General features: G+C 38.1%; 1 protein-coding gene across 2 annotated transcripts; it reads left to right on the forward strand.

Annotated features, from left to right (window-relative positions):
• Positions 1-839: 839 nt before the first annotated feature.
• Positions 840-13,377, forward strand: LOC143531871 (uncharacterized). Of its 2 annotated transcripts, XM_077027075.1 has the most exons (24): positions 840-894; positions 1,097-1,249; positions 1,430-1,539; positions 1,803-1,968; positions 6,540-6,640; positions 6,711-6,783; positions 6,890-7,025; positions 7,107-7,267; positions 7,376-7,500; positions 7,581-7,680; positions 8,311-8,407; positions 8,518-8,569; positions 8,794-8,895; positions 8,982-9,128; positions 9,221-9,383; positions 9,469-9,699; positions 9,804-9,958; positions 10,052-10,180; positions 10,266-10,383; positions 10,450-10,757; positions 10,834-10,988; positions 11,074-12,484; positions 12,555-12,749; positions 12,842-13,377. In XM_077027075.1, exons 2-24 carry the CDS (start codon positions 1,117-1,119, stop codon positions 13,316-13,318), a joined length of 4,845 nt encoding a protein of 1,614 aa, XP_076883190.1. In that variant the 5' UTR covers positions 840-894; positions 1,097-1,116; the 3' UTR covers positions 13,319-13,377. The 2 variants fall into 2 exon arrangements, with proteins under 2 accessions (XP_076883190.1, XP_076883189.1); XM_077027074.1 differs by lacking the exon at positions 840-894 and having other exon boundaries at positions 1,071-1,249.
• The last annotated feature ends 581 nt before the right edge of the window (positions 13,378-13,958 follow it).

Here is a 13,958-nt window from a genome sequence, read left to right on the forward strand (position 1 = left end):
GTAGCTACTTATCTAACATGAATTTTAAATGTGAATTTCATTAGGGGTGAGCAAATTAACCGTTATAATAGTTTAACCAAATCATAACCGCCATAACTGGTGGATCGATTTAATGAGTTTTCAAAAACCCGCCAAAATTGGGTCGGTTTTGGTTAAAGATAATTTCAAACCGTCATAACCGGACAACCCCATTTATATGACTGCTAATCGAGAAATAGGAGTTTAGAAATTGGAATTGGTGCAAGCTGGATATTCTCCAAGTCTTTGGGTTCAAGCCTACAACCTACAAAACCGATTAACCGAAACCGCCATAACGGATTGGTTATGATTATTGATTTCTATTAACCGACATATTGATTATGGTCATGTTTGGGTTAGATTATTTGGGTCGGGTTCAGTATTCGGGTATAGTTAAAAAAAACACACTCCTAGTTTTATTTGTGCGCTCAGTTTTCAGGTTACTATTAGCTTGTTTACATGTTAATTATACCATTTCAAACTTATTTCTTATAGAAATTTACATTCTATTACATGTTTGTCTAAAAACCACTAATTTGTTTGAAGATATATTATTCACAACTTCAAACTTGTTTCCTATTGCAAAATTTTAAAATAAAAAAAATATAAGTAATATTTGAAAATCGATCGATTCGATTTTGGCTCGGTTTGTAAATGAGCCAAGCAATGAGCAAGTGATTGACCTGTTCGGCTCGGCTCGTGAATGGAAAAGCATGATATATTTTTCTAACTTCTAATTTGTTATTAGTTGTTAATCGGGTCGGACTATCCAAACGGGTTGACCCGTACGTTTAATCACACAGTCCACTTTTCTTGTCATTGTCTTCTTCTTCTTCATATTCATATGAGCTTCCATCCTCCAGAGTCAGTTTACAGGTAACCAATTCCTTCAAATTACACGCAACAATCGACTAATTCTCACCGATCTGACTATAACCAGTACCTTTACTGTATTCACGTTCGTATTAATCCTTCAAATTATCCAAATCCGGTTATAATTAGATCAGATCCTTTGATTCCTATATATATATATATATATATATATATATATATTCATACTGTTTAAATCTATTTGTAGGATCGATAACTGACAGATCGATGGAGTGGACGACTGTGCAGCATCTGGATCTGCGGCACGTCGGCCGCAGTTCGAAACCGTTCCAGCCTCACGCCGCCACGTTTCATCCGACTCAAGCCTTGGTGGCTGTTGCTGCTGGAACCTATATTATCGGTATGAATGTGTTTTTGATTAATTAATTATATTATAATAATAATATTCTGTTGTTAGTTAGAATGATTAGAAATCAATAGATCTTTGTTAGGGCTCCCTCCGTGTTGCTTTTATTGCGTTAGTTCTTTGTGAATACGCCGCGTGATTTTGTTATTGAATGTTGTTGATATTTGTATGTAGAGTTTGATGCTTACACTGGTAGCAAGATATCTTCGATTAACATTGGTGCTCCGGTGGTTAAGATGTCGTACAGTCCCACTAGCGGTCATGCCGTCGTAGCTATACTTGAGGTTAGTTTCTATCCTTCCTTATTCATGATGTTTTAGACATAGCAGTAGTTTCATTTTAAGTACAGCTTCTGTTGACTGATGCTGCATAAACAGTTGAACTTTTGAGTGTTTGGAAATGGTTATTGATAAATGAATAGCGCTAAGATTTGATAAATGTGTATGGATCTTTTTACTCCATTACTTAGTCAATTTATGGAAGAATTAGCAGTGTGCTTGCATATGATTTCTCTTTTGTATGTAAGTTTTTTATTCACTTATTGCAGGATTGTACAATCAGATCATGTGATTTTGATACAGAGCAAACTTGGGTTTTGCATTCTCCTGAAAAGAAGATGGAACGCATTACAATCGACACAGAAGTCTATTTGGCGCTTACCCCTCTCCAACCGGTAGTGTTTTTTGGTTTCCTTCGCAGGATGAGCGTGACAGGTTTGTTTTTTGACGCTGATTTTTTTATATATATTTTTCTGCCATCTGTTTGTTTGGTCCTGTACTATCAAGTCATATCCTCTTTCTTGTTTTCTCTACATATCAAATGACAGAAGAGAAAATAAAGGAGAGAGTATCAGTATCATTTCATATGTGTTTTCATTTTGTATCATTTCACATAAATTGCTACTTTTATCCGGCTGAATGCACACAACTAGCAATGATAGGTGGTGGTGGTGGTGGATACTTGTAAATAAAATGACACACATCAACACCTTATGAATTCTACTTCTAGTTGAGAATTAGTTTAATGCTATCACTAGCTTAAGGGCACCTTGTAGCACAAAAGTGTTGGGTTATGAAGGCCTTTGGGCCGGTTTTATTAGGAGGCCCGGTTTTGGCTCCTAATTATGTTTAACCCTAATCTTGTTTATTATATATATCCCATCATGTAATTGTAATCTTGGTTCTGAGCTAATAAGAAAACCTAGTTGCAGCCCGTGGACGTAGGTCCCCTCGCGGGGACCGAACCACGTTAAATTCTTGTGTCGTTTATATTTTCGTTTATGCGTGTTTATCGTTGTGCATGTGTGTGCTGTTTCGCTTCCGCGCGCCGCTTTGTTCCTAACAAGTGGTATCAGAGCCTTGGCTCGTTGAACACACAGGTTGTTGCACTGGTTACGATTTCACATATTAGTTTTGGATTCCGTACGATTTCTGTTTTGTCGAAATAGAGTTTCGGTTTTGGTTTTGGATGTCGTGTTCGAATCTGAGAAAGTCGTGGGTATCCCTTGATTTCGACTGTGATTTTCTGGTTCGTGAAATAAAGGTTGCAGGTGTGACTGTTGCGAGGTGGCCGGCTCATCAGTTTTCCGGCGATTCGGCGAAGGAGGAGCAACCGGAGTTGACCAGGTTATGTTAGCCGGATAATGCTTTAAGGTCGCTGAACAGAATCGTGTTAACGATCGCCGGTGACGGAGGCTGTTGGGCAGTTTGCCGAATGCCGAGCCACCGTGGTTCGACGGCAAGTGTGTTAACCAGATATGTGTAACAGAAGTTGCAAGTGCAGTTTATTTACAGTTAGTTGATTTATCGGTTATTGCAAGAGCAAATCGGTTTATTTGGCAGTGTTCTGTTGAACAATCGTCAAGTTTAGGCCCGTGCCCTTGTTGTGTCTGTTCACTGTTTTCGATTTGTTCTCGTTTGTTATTGTTATAACTGAAGACGAGGTGGTTATGATCGGAATGTTGACGGTTATGGATTTTGGTTGATTGGTTTGTCATGTGAACTTGGATATAGTACTGGTGATGGATAAACTTGGAGAAAATGGAACCAGCGGGTGTGCTGGTGACGGCATAAGTGAAAAAAAAATGAGGTTAGTGGCAAGTCATGTAAACTATTGCTCGTTTGGATGATCTTTCGGTTAGGGTTTGAGTTAACTGATCGTGTGTACGGTCATAGAACCCTTGGTACCGCTTGATTTTATAAAAGTTCTACTGTTGTTATAGCTATTTGCCTGTTAGCTGGTTCGAAACTGTGATTATTACTTCTTGTTTGTTTGGAATTGTGAAGTTATATCTTGTTTGGTGGTGATCAGTGGTACACCATTTGAGAGGTTCATAATCTCGTGTTGGGTAAAGTTATTTGCCGGGATAGTACGAGTGGGGTTCATCTCATGGAGTGTTGGTGTGGCATGGGTTGGGATAACAGAAACAGTGGGAGCTGGGCATAGTCGACTTGGTAGGTTGCGTAGAGGTGAGACATTTTAAGGATCGATGTCGAAAGGTTTGGAATTCTGCTTTTGAGAATGTATCTGGGGTTGATGCATTGGGACTCAGTGAAGGCGGTGACGACTCTTGGGTTCAAGATTATGGTATGCTTTATTTGTTACTCACTTCAATGAAGCATTGTTGAATCTTTTAGTTAAAGACTTTGGAAGATACGGTCTCTGTATTGTCGGAAGAAGTGAACCAACTTCCGAGTTATAAGGTCTTGGCTCGCTGAATCGGGTAGAGCTAAGGGGTTTCAGTTTGCAGACATGAAGCCTGGAGCCACAGTGATGTTAGTTTGAGCGTATTCGGAGGAGGTCTGAACATGTTCGGGGTTTTGGTAACAGTGGGAGCACGCAGGTGTGTTCTAGGTTTGTTTCCAAAGGGACGTTGGGTTCGGAGGACCAGGAATCCGAATGTGAAAATCTCTCCTGGTATAGTCTGTTGATTTGGAGAGTGTTTATCCTCTGGAAGTCTTTGAAGCCGGTTGTGTGAGTAAGTGAGGGTCGGTTAAGATTGAGGATGAGTCATTGGCGAGTTTTGTCATGGCTGGGTCTGGGATGACCGGATTGGAGTTCTCGGGAGCTTCAATAGGCCTTTCAGGTAACTGATGAGAAGGGGCGGATGCAACCAGGGTGTGGATTGGTAGAAATCTTAGTTTGTTCCTAGAGAACTGGAGGCTTGGAGAACTTCTTTTGTTGAAGTTTTAGCTTGTTATTGGAACTGGAGGCTTGGTAGATTTCTATTACTGAAGATTACTAGAGTTACAGGATGAATGAGATTGTTATATTTACTTGGATGGCAGGCTGGAATTTATCGCAAGGCCTTCAAGTGGGAGATTGTTGGGTTATGAAGGCCTTTGGGCCGGTTTTATTAGGAGGCCCGGTTTTGGCTCCTAATTATGTTTAACCCTAATCTTGTTTATTATATATATCCCATCATGTAATTGTAATCTTGGTTCTGAGCTAATAAGAAAACCTAGTTGCAGCCCGTGGACGCAGGTCCCCTCGCGGGGACCGAACCACGTTAAATTCTTGTGTCGTTTATATTTTCGTTTATGCGTGTTTATCGTTGTGCATGTGTGTGCTGTTTCGCTTCCGCGCGCCGCTTTGTTCCTAACAAAAAGGTCATACTGTAGATTTTCCTTTTCATTGTGTTGCTATTTTTAAGGTTGTGGCGTTGTTTTGGAAGTATTATTTTGGTCTATTTCTTTAGGCAGTTAATGGGGAAATATTGCAACCTGCAAAGCACTAAAAGTCGTAGCAAGTAGGAACTGGTTAAGACTTAAAACACTAACATTGAACACTAAAAAATGATAATTAAGACATAAAACACTGATATCGGGAATATCGGAGATTATCGGTTCAATATCGCTGATATTATTGTTACCGATATTCTGACCGGCATTTTACCAAGGGACCGATAACCGATATATTGGTGATATATCGGCGATATTGACTGCATAGCTATTTCTTGTTAATTATAAGCTAGGACTCTTATGGAGAGCATTTGTTTAAAAAGTTGTCTATGTGTTGAAATGCATGTCTTTATGTGTTTAGGGAGTGAGCACATGATAATGGATATTTTTAGCAAGATCAATTATACCCGTTAGTTTTTTAAGTGAACCTTTAGGGGGCAGAAGTGAAATTGTACTAATTCTGACATTATTTTACTAATTTTGTGAAAATAATGTTAAAAAGTGATGGAAGGTTAATTATGCATGATGCATCATGTGGTGGAGTTGATAGCCGAAAGACCAGGGTACATGCACCAATTGGCCGATGTCCTGATGGTTGAGTGCTATGTGCCTTATGCCCAAGGCTTGATGCAAAACTACTATAAAGGGGGTTTCACCTAAAGCAGCCTCTCTATTCCTACGGGGAGAGGTAAGGCTGTTTACATCTTACCCTTCTCAGACCCTACCATAGCTTTGCTAGTGGTGGGATTTACTGAGTACGTTGATGATGATGATGAATTTTTAAGTGGACATCTTTTTATTATTAAAAGAAGTATTGATTCCAACAACTAATCAGACCATGTCCTAATTACAAACACCAATAGTATTTGATCATAAGGAGTAAATGATAAACACCATGGTACAAGGTTGTAGTCACAACTGCTCAAAGGCTAGGTGAATTAGTTGTAACATGGAAATTTATTCTCAAAACACAAAAATCGGCACTTAATGTTGAAAATATTTGCAAAGACTGCTTACCACTTTATTTATTTGATCCTAATAGTATTTGTAAAAGTAATTTTACTACCTTTGTGTAAGTGGTATGCTAAGTGATTTAGGTTTATTTGCAAGTGCAGCCCATTGAATAAGCATTCAGTGAGTGCTGATTTGCAATTATTCTACTTTGCTTGGGGAGTGCTAATTTATGTAAGGAGTTTTCAGCAAATTAGAAATGACTTTTAAGACCTGCCACAGGTGTTTACAACCAAATGTTAGGCTCTCTACAAACATAAGAGAAAGTGTATGCCACGACTTGTGGTTAAATCAGTTTGTATATCATCTGACTAAAACCTTTGATATGAAGAGTGTATTCTGTAAGGATAAAAGCTTGCAGTAATCTGTATTTGTTTCGTGATATGAGAATTATATTAATTTGCTGTTGATTCATTTAAACAATGGAAGAGGGGTACGTAATAGACGATTCGCTTCAACCAATAATAGAAAAGTAACATCTTTACAGTTTCACATGATTCATGCTACAATAAGTAGTTTTGTTGAAAGTCACCTTTGTTGAAAATCACCAGAATAAATTATTTTAACTAACTTATAATTTTTCTGTTTGGAAGTCGTTGGAACTGTTGAAGGAGGAAGAGCTCCAACAAAAATAAAGACAGATCTGAAGAAACCCATTGTCAATCTTGCTTGCCATCCCCGCCTTGCTGTGCTGGTATGTTTTATTTTAATCTATTTCCAGTTTTTTCTAACAAATTGGTATTAATTTAACTTCTTGATTCCAGTATGTCGGCTATACAGATGGTCTGATCCGTGCTTACAACATTCATACATATGCTGTTCTCTACACTTTACAATGTAAGATTTGTCTTAACAATTTATGCTTATACTGAACTTTACCTTGTCTAGGCTATATATATATATATATTTCATGTGTTTAATGTTATGTTTGGTCTACCTATAGTTGATAATGCCATCAAGCTTATGGGTGCTGGTGCATTTGCTTTTCATCCAACTCTTGAATGGATTTTTGTTGGTGATAGACGTGGTACCCTTCTTGCTTGGGACGTATCAACTGAGAGACCTATCATGATTGGAATGTAAGTTCTCTGTGTGGTGTGTGTGTGTATATATATATATTCTGTTTACTTTTCAGTTTCATTCACACTTACAATTTGCAGTACACAAGTGGGTTCTCAACCAATAATATCGGTTGCGTGGCTCCCGGTATTGAGAATACTTGCTACTTTATCCAAGGATGGAACTCTTCAAGTTTGGAAAACACGAGTTGTAGCAAGTTCTAATAGGCCTCAAGTGCAATCTAACTTTTTTGAGCCAGCAGGTTAGTTAGGGTATATAGTTCTACTTCAAATATTCAACTTTAATGTAATTGGTTTTAAACTTTTAATCATATATTGGTGATGTTTTAGTCTCTTTTTATTGTTTGCAGCAATTGAACAAATTGATATTCCACGCATTTTATCCCAGCAAGGTGGTGAAACTGTTTATCCTCTACCAAAAATTAGAGGCCTTGAAGTTCACCCAAAATTAAATTTGGCAACCTTGATGTTTGCAGTTAAGTGATGGCTTTGATATCCAAGTATCTGTATATATTGTTTATCTGTTGAGAAGTAATTGATTGTTTTCTCTTGCAGAATATGACTGGTAGTGACAGTGCAAGAAATAAAGCTGCCTACACTAGAGAAGGAAGAAAGCAACTCTTCGCTGTTCTGCAAAGTGCAAGGGGATCTTCAGGTGACTATAGTTTTGGTTCTTATTGTGGAAGAATATATGTGCATCATGTTAACAATGAATGTTCTAACTATTTTTTTAGCTGCATCAGTTAGCAAAATCTTTAGCTTTTCATTGCAAAATTATTACTTAAAGGTTGCACTGAGAAGAGAATGATTTATTTGGTACACACATTCTCTAATTATAAGAAAGCTGTGAGCTTATATCTTACATTCACCAAGTCAGGACTTAAGTTTAGGCTTGTGTGCTTAAATTTGCTATTAGCTGTTAAGTATAAGCTAATAGTGACTGTGAAACCAAGGGAAAATGATTCATGTAGCATTTGCTATTTCTTTCATGCAAGAAATTCTGGTGACATTTACAGCAAAAAACTTAAATCACAAAAATTTCTTGGAATTTTGAATCATACTGTGTAACATTACAAAAGAAGTGTGGCCTTTAAGAATATTTATTTTTTTATACTTCTAAATATAGATACACACAAAATGGTAAATGAAAGAAATAAAAAGAGAATGACATCTGTTTTAATTGTCATTGCTCAACCGTCTTGCTAACACTTTAGCCTCTTTTTACAAGCATTTTATGCAAGATTTTTGTAGTCCCTTTATACTGATCTTCATGTGGTTTTGACAGCATCTGCATTGAAAGAGAAACTTCAAGCACTTGGCTCATCAGGTATTTTAGCAGAACATCAACTGCAAGCCCAGTTGCAAGAGCATCATATGAAAGGGTAAGCCTAATCACCGCAAGATGATACTTTTCTGTTTCTTTCTTGACATATTGTAGTATTACTTGATTTTAAATGAAATTTTATTTTGTTATCAAAATGTTGTTTGCCAGGCCCAGTCAGCTTACAATTTCAGACATTGCACGCAAGGCCTTTCTCTTTAGTGTATGTTTACATTCTTAACTCATCAACTATTCATTGAATTTAATCCGTCCCCAGTCCCAATAAAGATCAGAACTTCCACTTTAAGGGATCAAAAGGCTTACTTATTGAACTTCATAGATCTTAAAACTAGAACAACATTTCCACTAGTTTATTTATTTTGTTTCTAAGTACTAAATCTGATATCCAAGTTCCAACTCAGAATTTTGGTTTGTTTGGTTTTGCAGCACTTTATGGAAGGACACGCGAAAAGTGCCCCAATATCTCGTCTACCTCTCATCACCATCTTAGACACTAAAAATTATCTCAAAGACATTCCAGTTTGCCAGGTAATCCTGTTAGCTATTGACTTACACACACACATGTTTGTCAAGTTTTTAAAAGTGTTTCTGACTGCAATTGATGACGTGGGCAGCCAATTCATCTGGAGCTAAACTTTTTCAGTAAAGAGAATCGGGTGCTTCATTATCCTACCAGGGCTTTCTATATTGAAGGTGTAAATCTAATGGCATACAATCTATCTACTGGAGCTGAAACTGTCTACAAGAAGCTTTTTGCATCGGTACCATGCTAATTATTTTAAAAACTTTTGATCTCAAATGAATAATTGTATGCATAAGCTGTTATGCTGAGCCGGAAGTTATCTACTTTCAGATGCCTGGACATGTTGAGTTCCACGGGAAGTACATGATTCACAGCAGAAAGCAACACTTGTTTCTTATAGTTTATGAGTTCAATGGCGCTTCTAGTGAAGTGGTTCTTTACTGGGAAAACACTAGCTCTCAGTCATCAAACAGTAAAGCCAATACAATTAAAGGTCAGTTGACTTTTTAACTTTTGAGTTTTGCTGAAGTTCATTTTTTTCATTTCTTTAAATTCATTTTTTTTAAATAACTTTTCAGGTCGAGATGCTGCGTTTATTGGCCTAAATGACGGTCAATTTGCAATTCTTGATGAGGATAAGATTGAACTTTCTGTGTATACATTGTCTGGAGGTGTTTCAAAACCGGCTGCTGAAAAGAATATGATAGATGATCAAAAACAATATGAAGATCTTGATGTTTCATCAATCAAGGGCCCACTGCAATTTACCTTTGAAAGTGAAGTTGATCGCATTTTTTCTACTCCTGTAGGTAAGAGATGAGCAATATTAATGTAAAAGGTCAATCTTGGTGTTTAATGCTATATGTACTTATGTAGTTAACTCACATTCTGATCGTGTTTTAATGTGATGCAGAATCAACTTTGATGTTTGCATGTTTTGGGGACAAAATTGGCCTGGCGAAGCTTGTTCATGGATACAGCATTTCCACTTCTGATGGTCCTAATATGTCAACAAAAGGTGAAGGCAAAAAGTCAATCAAGCTGAAAACGAGTGAGATTGTTTTGCAGGTTGGCAGTTGGTATCTTAACTTTTCAAAAAAAAGTTTTAGACTATAAACAATTCGTCCAACTTATTAATTTTGTTAATTAATATCGTTTCAGGTTCACTGGCAAGAAACTCTTAGGGGCTGTGTTGCTGGAATATTAACCACACACAGAGTACTTGTTGTATCTGCTGATCTGGATATTCTTGCAAGCAGTTCTATGAAATTCGATAAAGGACTTCCTTCAATATCCTTTGTCACGCCAAATTCACGTCATATTTTTATTTTAATCTAGAAAGTTATTTGTATTTGTACACTTAACATAATATTACTTTAGATCTCTTTTGTGGGTTGGGCCTGCACTTATGTTCTCCACCACCACTGCCATCAGTGTACTAGGATGGGACGGGAAAGTAAGGACCATTCTTTCCAGTGGCATGCCTAATGCAGGTGAGATCTTGGCTACACAAATTTAAAACAATTTAAATTTTGATATATAATTTGTCTTATATGCAGTGTTGGTTGGGACCTTGAATGATCGGTTGTTGCTTGCAAACCCAACTGAAATAAACCCTAGACAAAAGAAGGGTATGGAGATAAAGCACTGTCTTGTAGGGCTTCTAGAACCTCTTCTTATTGGTTATGGAACCATGCAGCAAAACTTCAAACAGAAGATTGACCTCTCAGAGATATTATATCAAATAACATCTAGGTTTGACAGTTTAAGGATCACTCCAAGGTCTCTTGATATCCTTGCTACTGGTGCTCCCGTTTGTGGTGATCTTGCTGTATCATTATCCCAATCAGGCCCTCAATTTACTCAGGTAATTTTGAATATAATACTTGGCTTGAGGGTAGAATGGTCCTTTTCCTTTAGTAACCTTTAGTGATTTATATAAGGTGCTGCGTGGATCTTATGCTATTAAAGCTCGTCGGTTTTCAACTGCTTTATCTGTTTTGAAAGATGAGTTTCTGAGATCTAGAGATTACCCACAATGCCCTCCAACTTCACACTTGTTCCACCGCTTTAGACAGCTGGGATATGCTTGTATCAAGTATGTTGCTAATACATACTTTTTTATAACAAGTGTCTTTAATCACATCATAACATGCGAATGTATTAAATTTAAACTTTTACAGGTATGGTCAGTTTGATAGTGCGAAAGAGACCTTTGAAGTAATATCTGACTATGAAAGCCTACTGGACCTATATATTTGCCACCTCAACCCTAGTGCAATGCGACGCCTTGCTCAAAAATTGGAAGAAGAGGACGCTGACTCAGAATTAAGGCGTTATTGTGAAAGAATACTAAGAGTACGTTCCACTGGATGGACACAAGGCATCTTTGCCAATTTTGCTGCTGAAAGTATGGTTCCTAAAGGACCCGAATGGGGCGGTGGAAATTGGGAAATCAAAACACCCTCAACCACAAAGAGTATACCTCAATGGGAGTTAGCTGCTGAGGTCATGCCATATATGAGAACTGATGATGGCAGCATACCGTCATTGTCTACAGACCATATTGGTGTCTACCTTGGGTTAATTAAAGGAAGGGGTAGTATTGTGGAAGTAAGTGATAACAGTTTGGTAAAAGCGTTTAAATCTGAAGGTGCAAATGTTAAGTCAAACGGTGGTCAAAGTCAAACATCTCTTATTGCTTCCACTTCCAACCAGCCGCCATCTGGTGGTGAGTCGTCGATGAATCTGGATGCTCTTACTAAGGTCTCAGCAAACTCAAATGCAGCAGATGAACAGGCGAAAGCTGAGGAAGAGTTTAAGAAATCTTTATATGGTAATGCTGGAGATGGTAGCAGTAGCGACGAAGAAGGTGTTTCTAAAGCTAAAAAGTTGAGAATTAGGATTAGAGATAAACCTGCTGCTAATGCTACAGTTGATGTTGATAAAATCAAGGAAGCGACACAAAAGTTTAAACTTGGTGACGCAATGGGTGCTCCAATTCATAGGACTAAATCACTAACTAATCAATTCCAAGAACTTAACTTGAATACCCCTCCCCAACCTGTTGTGTCTAATCCCACCCCAGTTGATCCTTTTGAAACCAGTTCGTTTACAAAAACCGGGCCCGGGCCTGTGTTTCCGCCTGGTCCTATGCCCACTGGAGCTGCAGTTGGGCCCAGGCCCATTCCTGAAGACTTCTTTCAGAACACTATACCATCTCTCCAGGTTGCAGCAGCATTGCCCCCTCCCGGCACTTACCTTTCAAGATATGATCAAAATACTCAAGGGCCCGTGTTACCAAATCAAACGATGACATCATCTGCGCCTAATAATATTAATGTTGGTGGGAATCCTGTTCCTCAAGTACCCATGCAGCCTGTTTCTACCGAGTCGTTTGGACTTCCTGATGGTGGTGTTCCACCTCGATCAGTGAGTCAACCGGTAGTCATGGCACCACTTCCTCATGTCCAGTCAGCAAATGTTCCCGTCTCGACCCAGCCCCTTGATCTGAGCTCACTTGAAGGTCCAGGCTCTGTAACCGCAGCAAAACCTTCTGAACCACCCCCTCCAACATCTGTACGACCCGGACAGGTGAATAACTAAGCCTTCTATTTTTGTTTTATTTCAATTCCTTTTTATATAATTAAATTTGTTTAAACAGGTTCCTCGTGGGGCTGCGGCTTCAGTTTGTTTCAAAACTGGACTTGTCCATCTTGAGCAGAATCAGCTGCCAGATGCTTTATCTTGTTTTGATGAAGCTTTCCTTGCATTAGCAAAGGATAACTCCCGTGGTGCAGATATAAAAGCACAGGCTACCATTTGCGCTCAATACAAAATCGCAGTCACTCTACTTCAGGTGCGTGCATATACTTCCAAATTTAAAAACGAACTTCCACATTTTAAAGATAAGAATAAGAATAATAATTATAATATATGCTGTTTTGGTAGGAAATCGGTCGACTGCAAAAGGTTCAAGGTCCAAGTGCCATAAGTGCAAAGGACGAGATGGCAAGACTGTCACGTCATCTTGGTTCGTTACCTCTTCAAGCAAAACACAGAATAAACTGCATACGAACAGCCATAAAGAGAAACATGGATGTGCAAAATTATGGGTATGCAAAACAGATGCTTGAGCTGCTATTGTCAAAAGCACCTCCGGGCAAGCAAGACGAGTTAAGAAGCTTGATTGATATATGCGTCCAAAGGGGTTTGACAAACAAATCCATTGACCCGCTTGAAGACCCCTCCCAGTTTTGTGCTGCCACCCTTAGCCGTTTGTCCACTATCGGGTATGATGTTTGTGATCTTTGTGGGGCCAAGTTCTCTGCACTTGCTTCACCCGGTTGCATTATTTGCGGTATGGGAAGTATTAAGAGATCCGATGCACTTGCTGGACCGGCTCCTGTCCCCTCACCTTTCGGTTGATTTTTCTTCATGTGCCTTTTGATATATTTTGCCGGGTGTGTTTTGTGCATGATGTATGTTTTAGTTGTTATTTCTGATGTAAAATCTAAAAGTCAACACAGGACCTCAGTTTTGATTTCTGTGTACAAACTCGAATATTGGTTTTTCATGAGACTTGTTGTATATGAGTATGCTAAGGAAACAAATTCAATTAAAAACAACTTAATAACATTATGGTATATAACTATATAGCTCAGAGCATATATAATGTTGACTATCTATAGGGTCAACATTAAAATAAGTTATTCTTTACCTAGATACAAATAAAATATATTATTCTTCACTTGCACTCAAATAAAGCGTCATTTTTATCGAAATATAAAGCAAAAGTATAACTTCTATTCCAATACAATAAATTAAAGGTTTATTTGATTTTTGTAATCCTATTCAATGGTGTTGACCGATTAATAATTCCTATTAATTTTATAGCCACTGGCGGTACCAAATTTAAAAAAGTTGGTCTCCAATGGTTTCCTGTTAAAAAAAACTCAATAGTGTTATACTTTTTTCCGAATTTCAAACTAATGTTTTAGTGTTTTTGAACGGAAGGAGGATACGAGCCGATTGTTTTAAAACTTAGCTCGAAACGTTGATCCAAACG

The sequence above is a fragment of the Bidens hawaiensis genome, unplaced genomic scaffold (assembly GCF_021521415.1).
Source record: "Bidens hawaiensis isolate Kalapana, Puna unplaced genomic scaffold, B.hawaiensis_p1.1 tig00009272_1, whole genome shotgun sequence".
NCBI lineage: Eukaryota > Viridiplantae > Streptophyta > Magnoliopsida > Asterales > Asteraceae > Bidens > Bidens hawaiensis.

Coding starts and splice junctions, on each gene's coding strand:
- LOC143531871 (XM_077027075.1), top strand. CDS start 1,117: ATGGAGTGGACGACTGTGCAGCATCTGGATCTGCGGCACGTCGGCCGC. Junction 10,181..10,265: donor TCGATAAAGGACTTCCTTCA/ATATCCTTTGTC, acceptor ACATAATATTAC/TTTAGATCTCTTTTGTGGGT. Junction 10,758..10,833: donor CAGGCCCTCAATTTACTCAG/GTAATTTTGAAT, acceptor GATTTATATAAG/GTGCTGCGTGGATCTTATGC.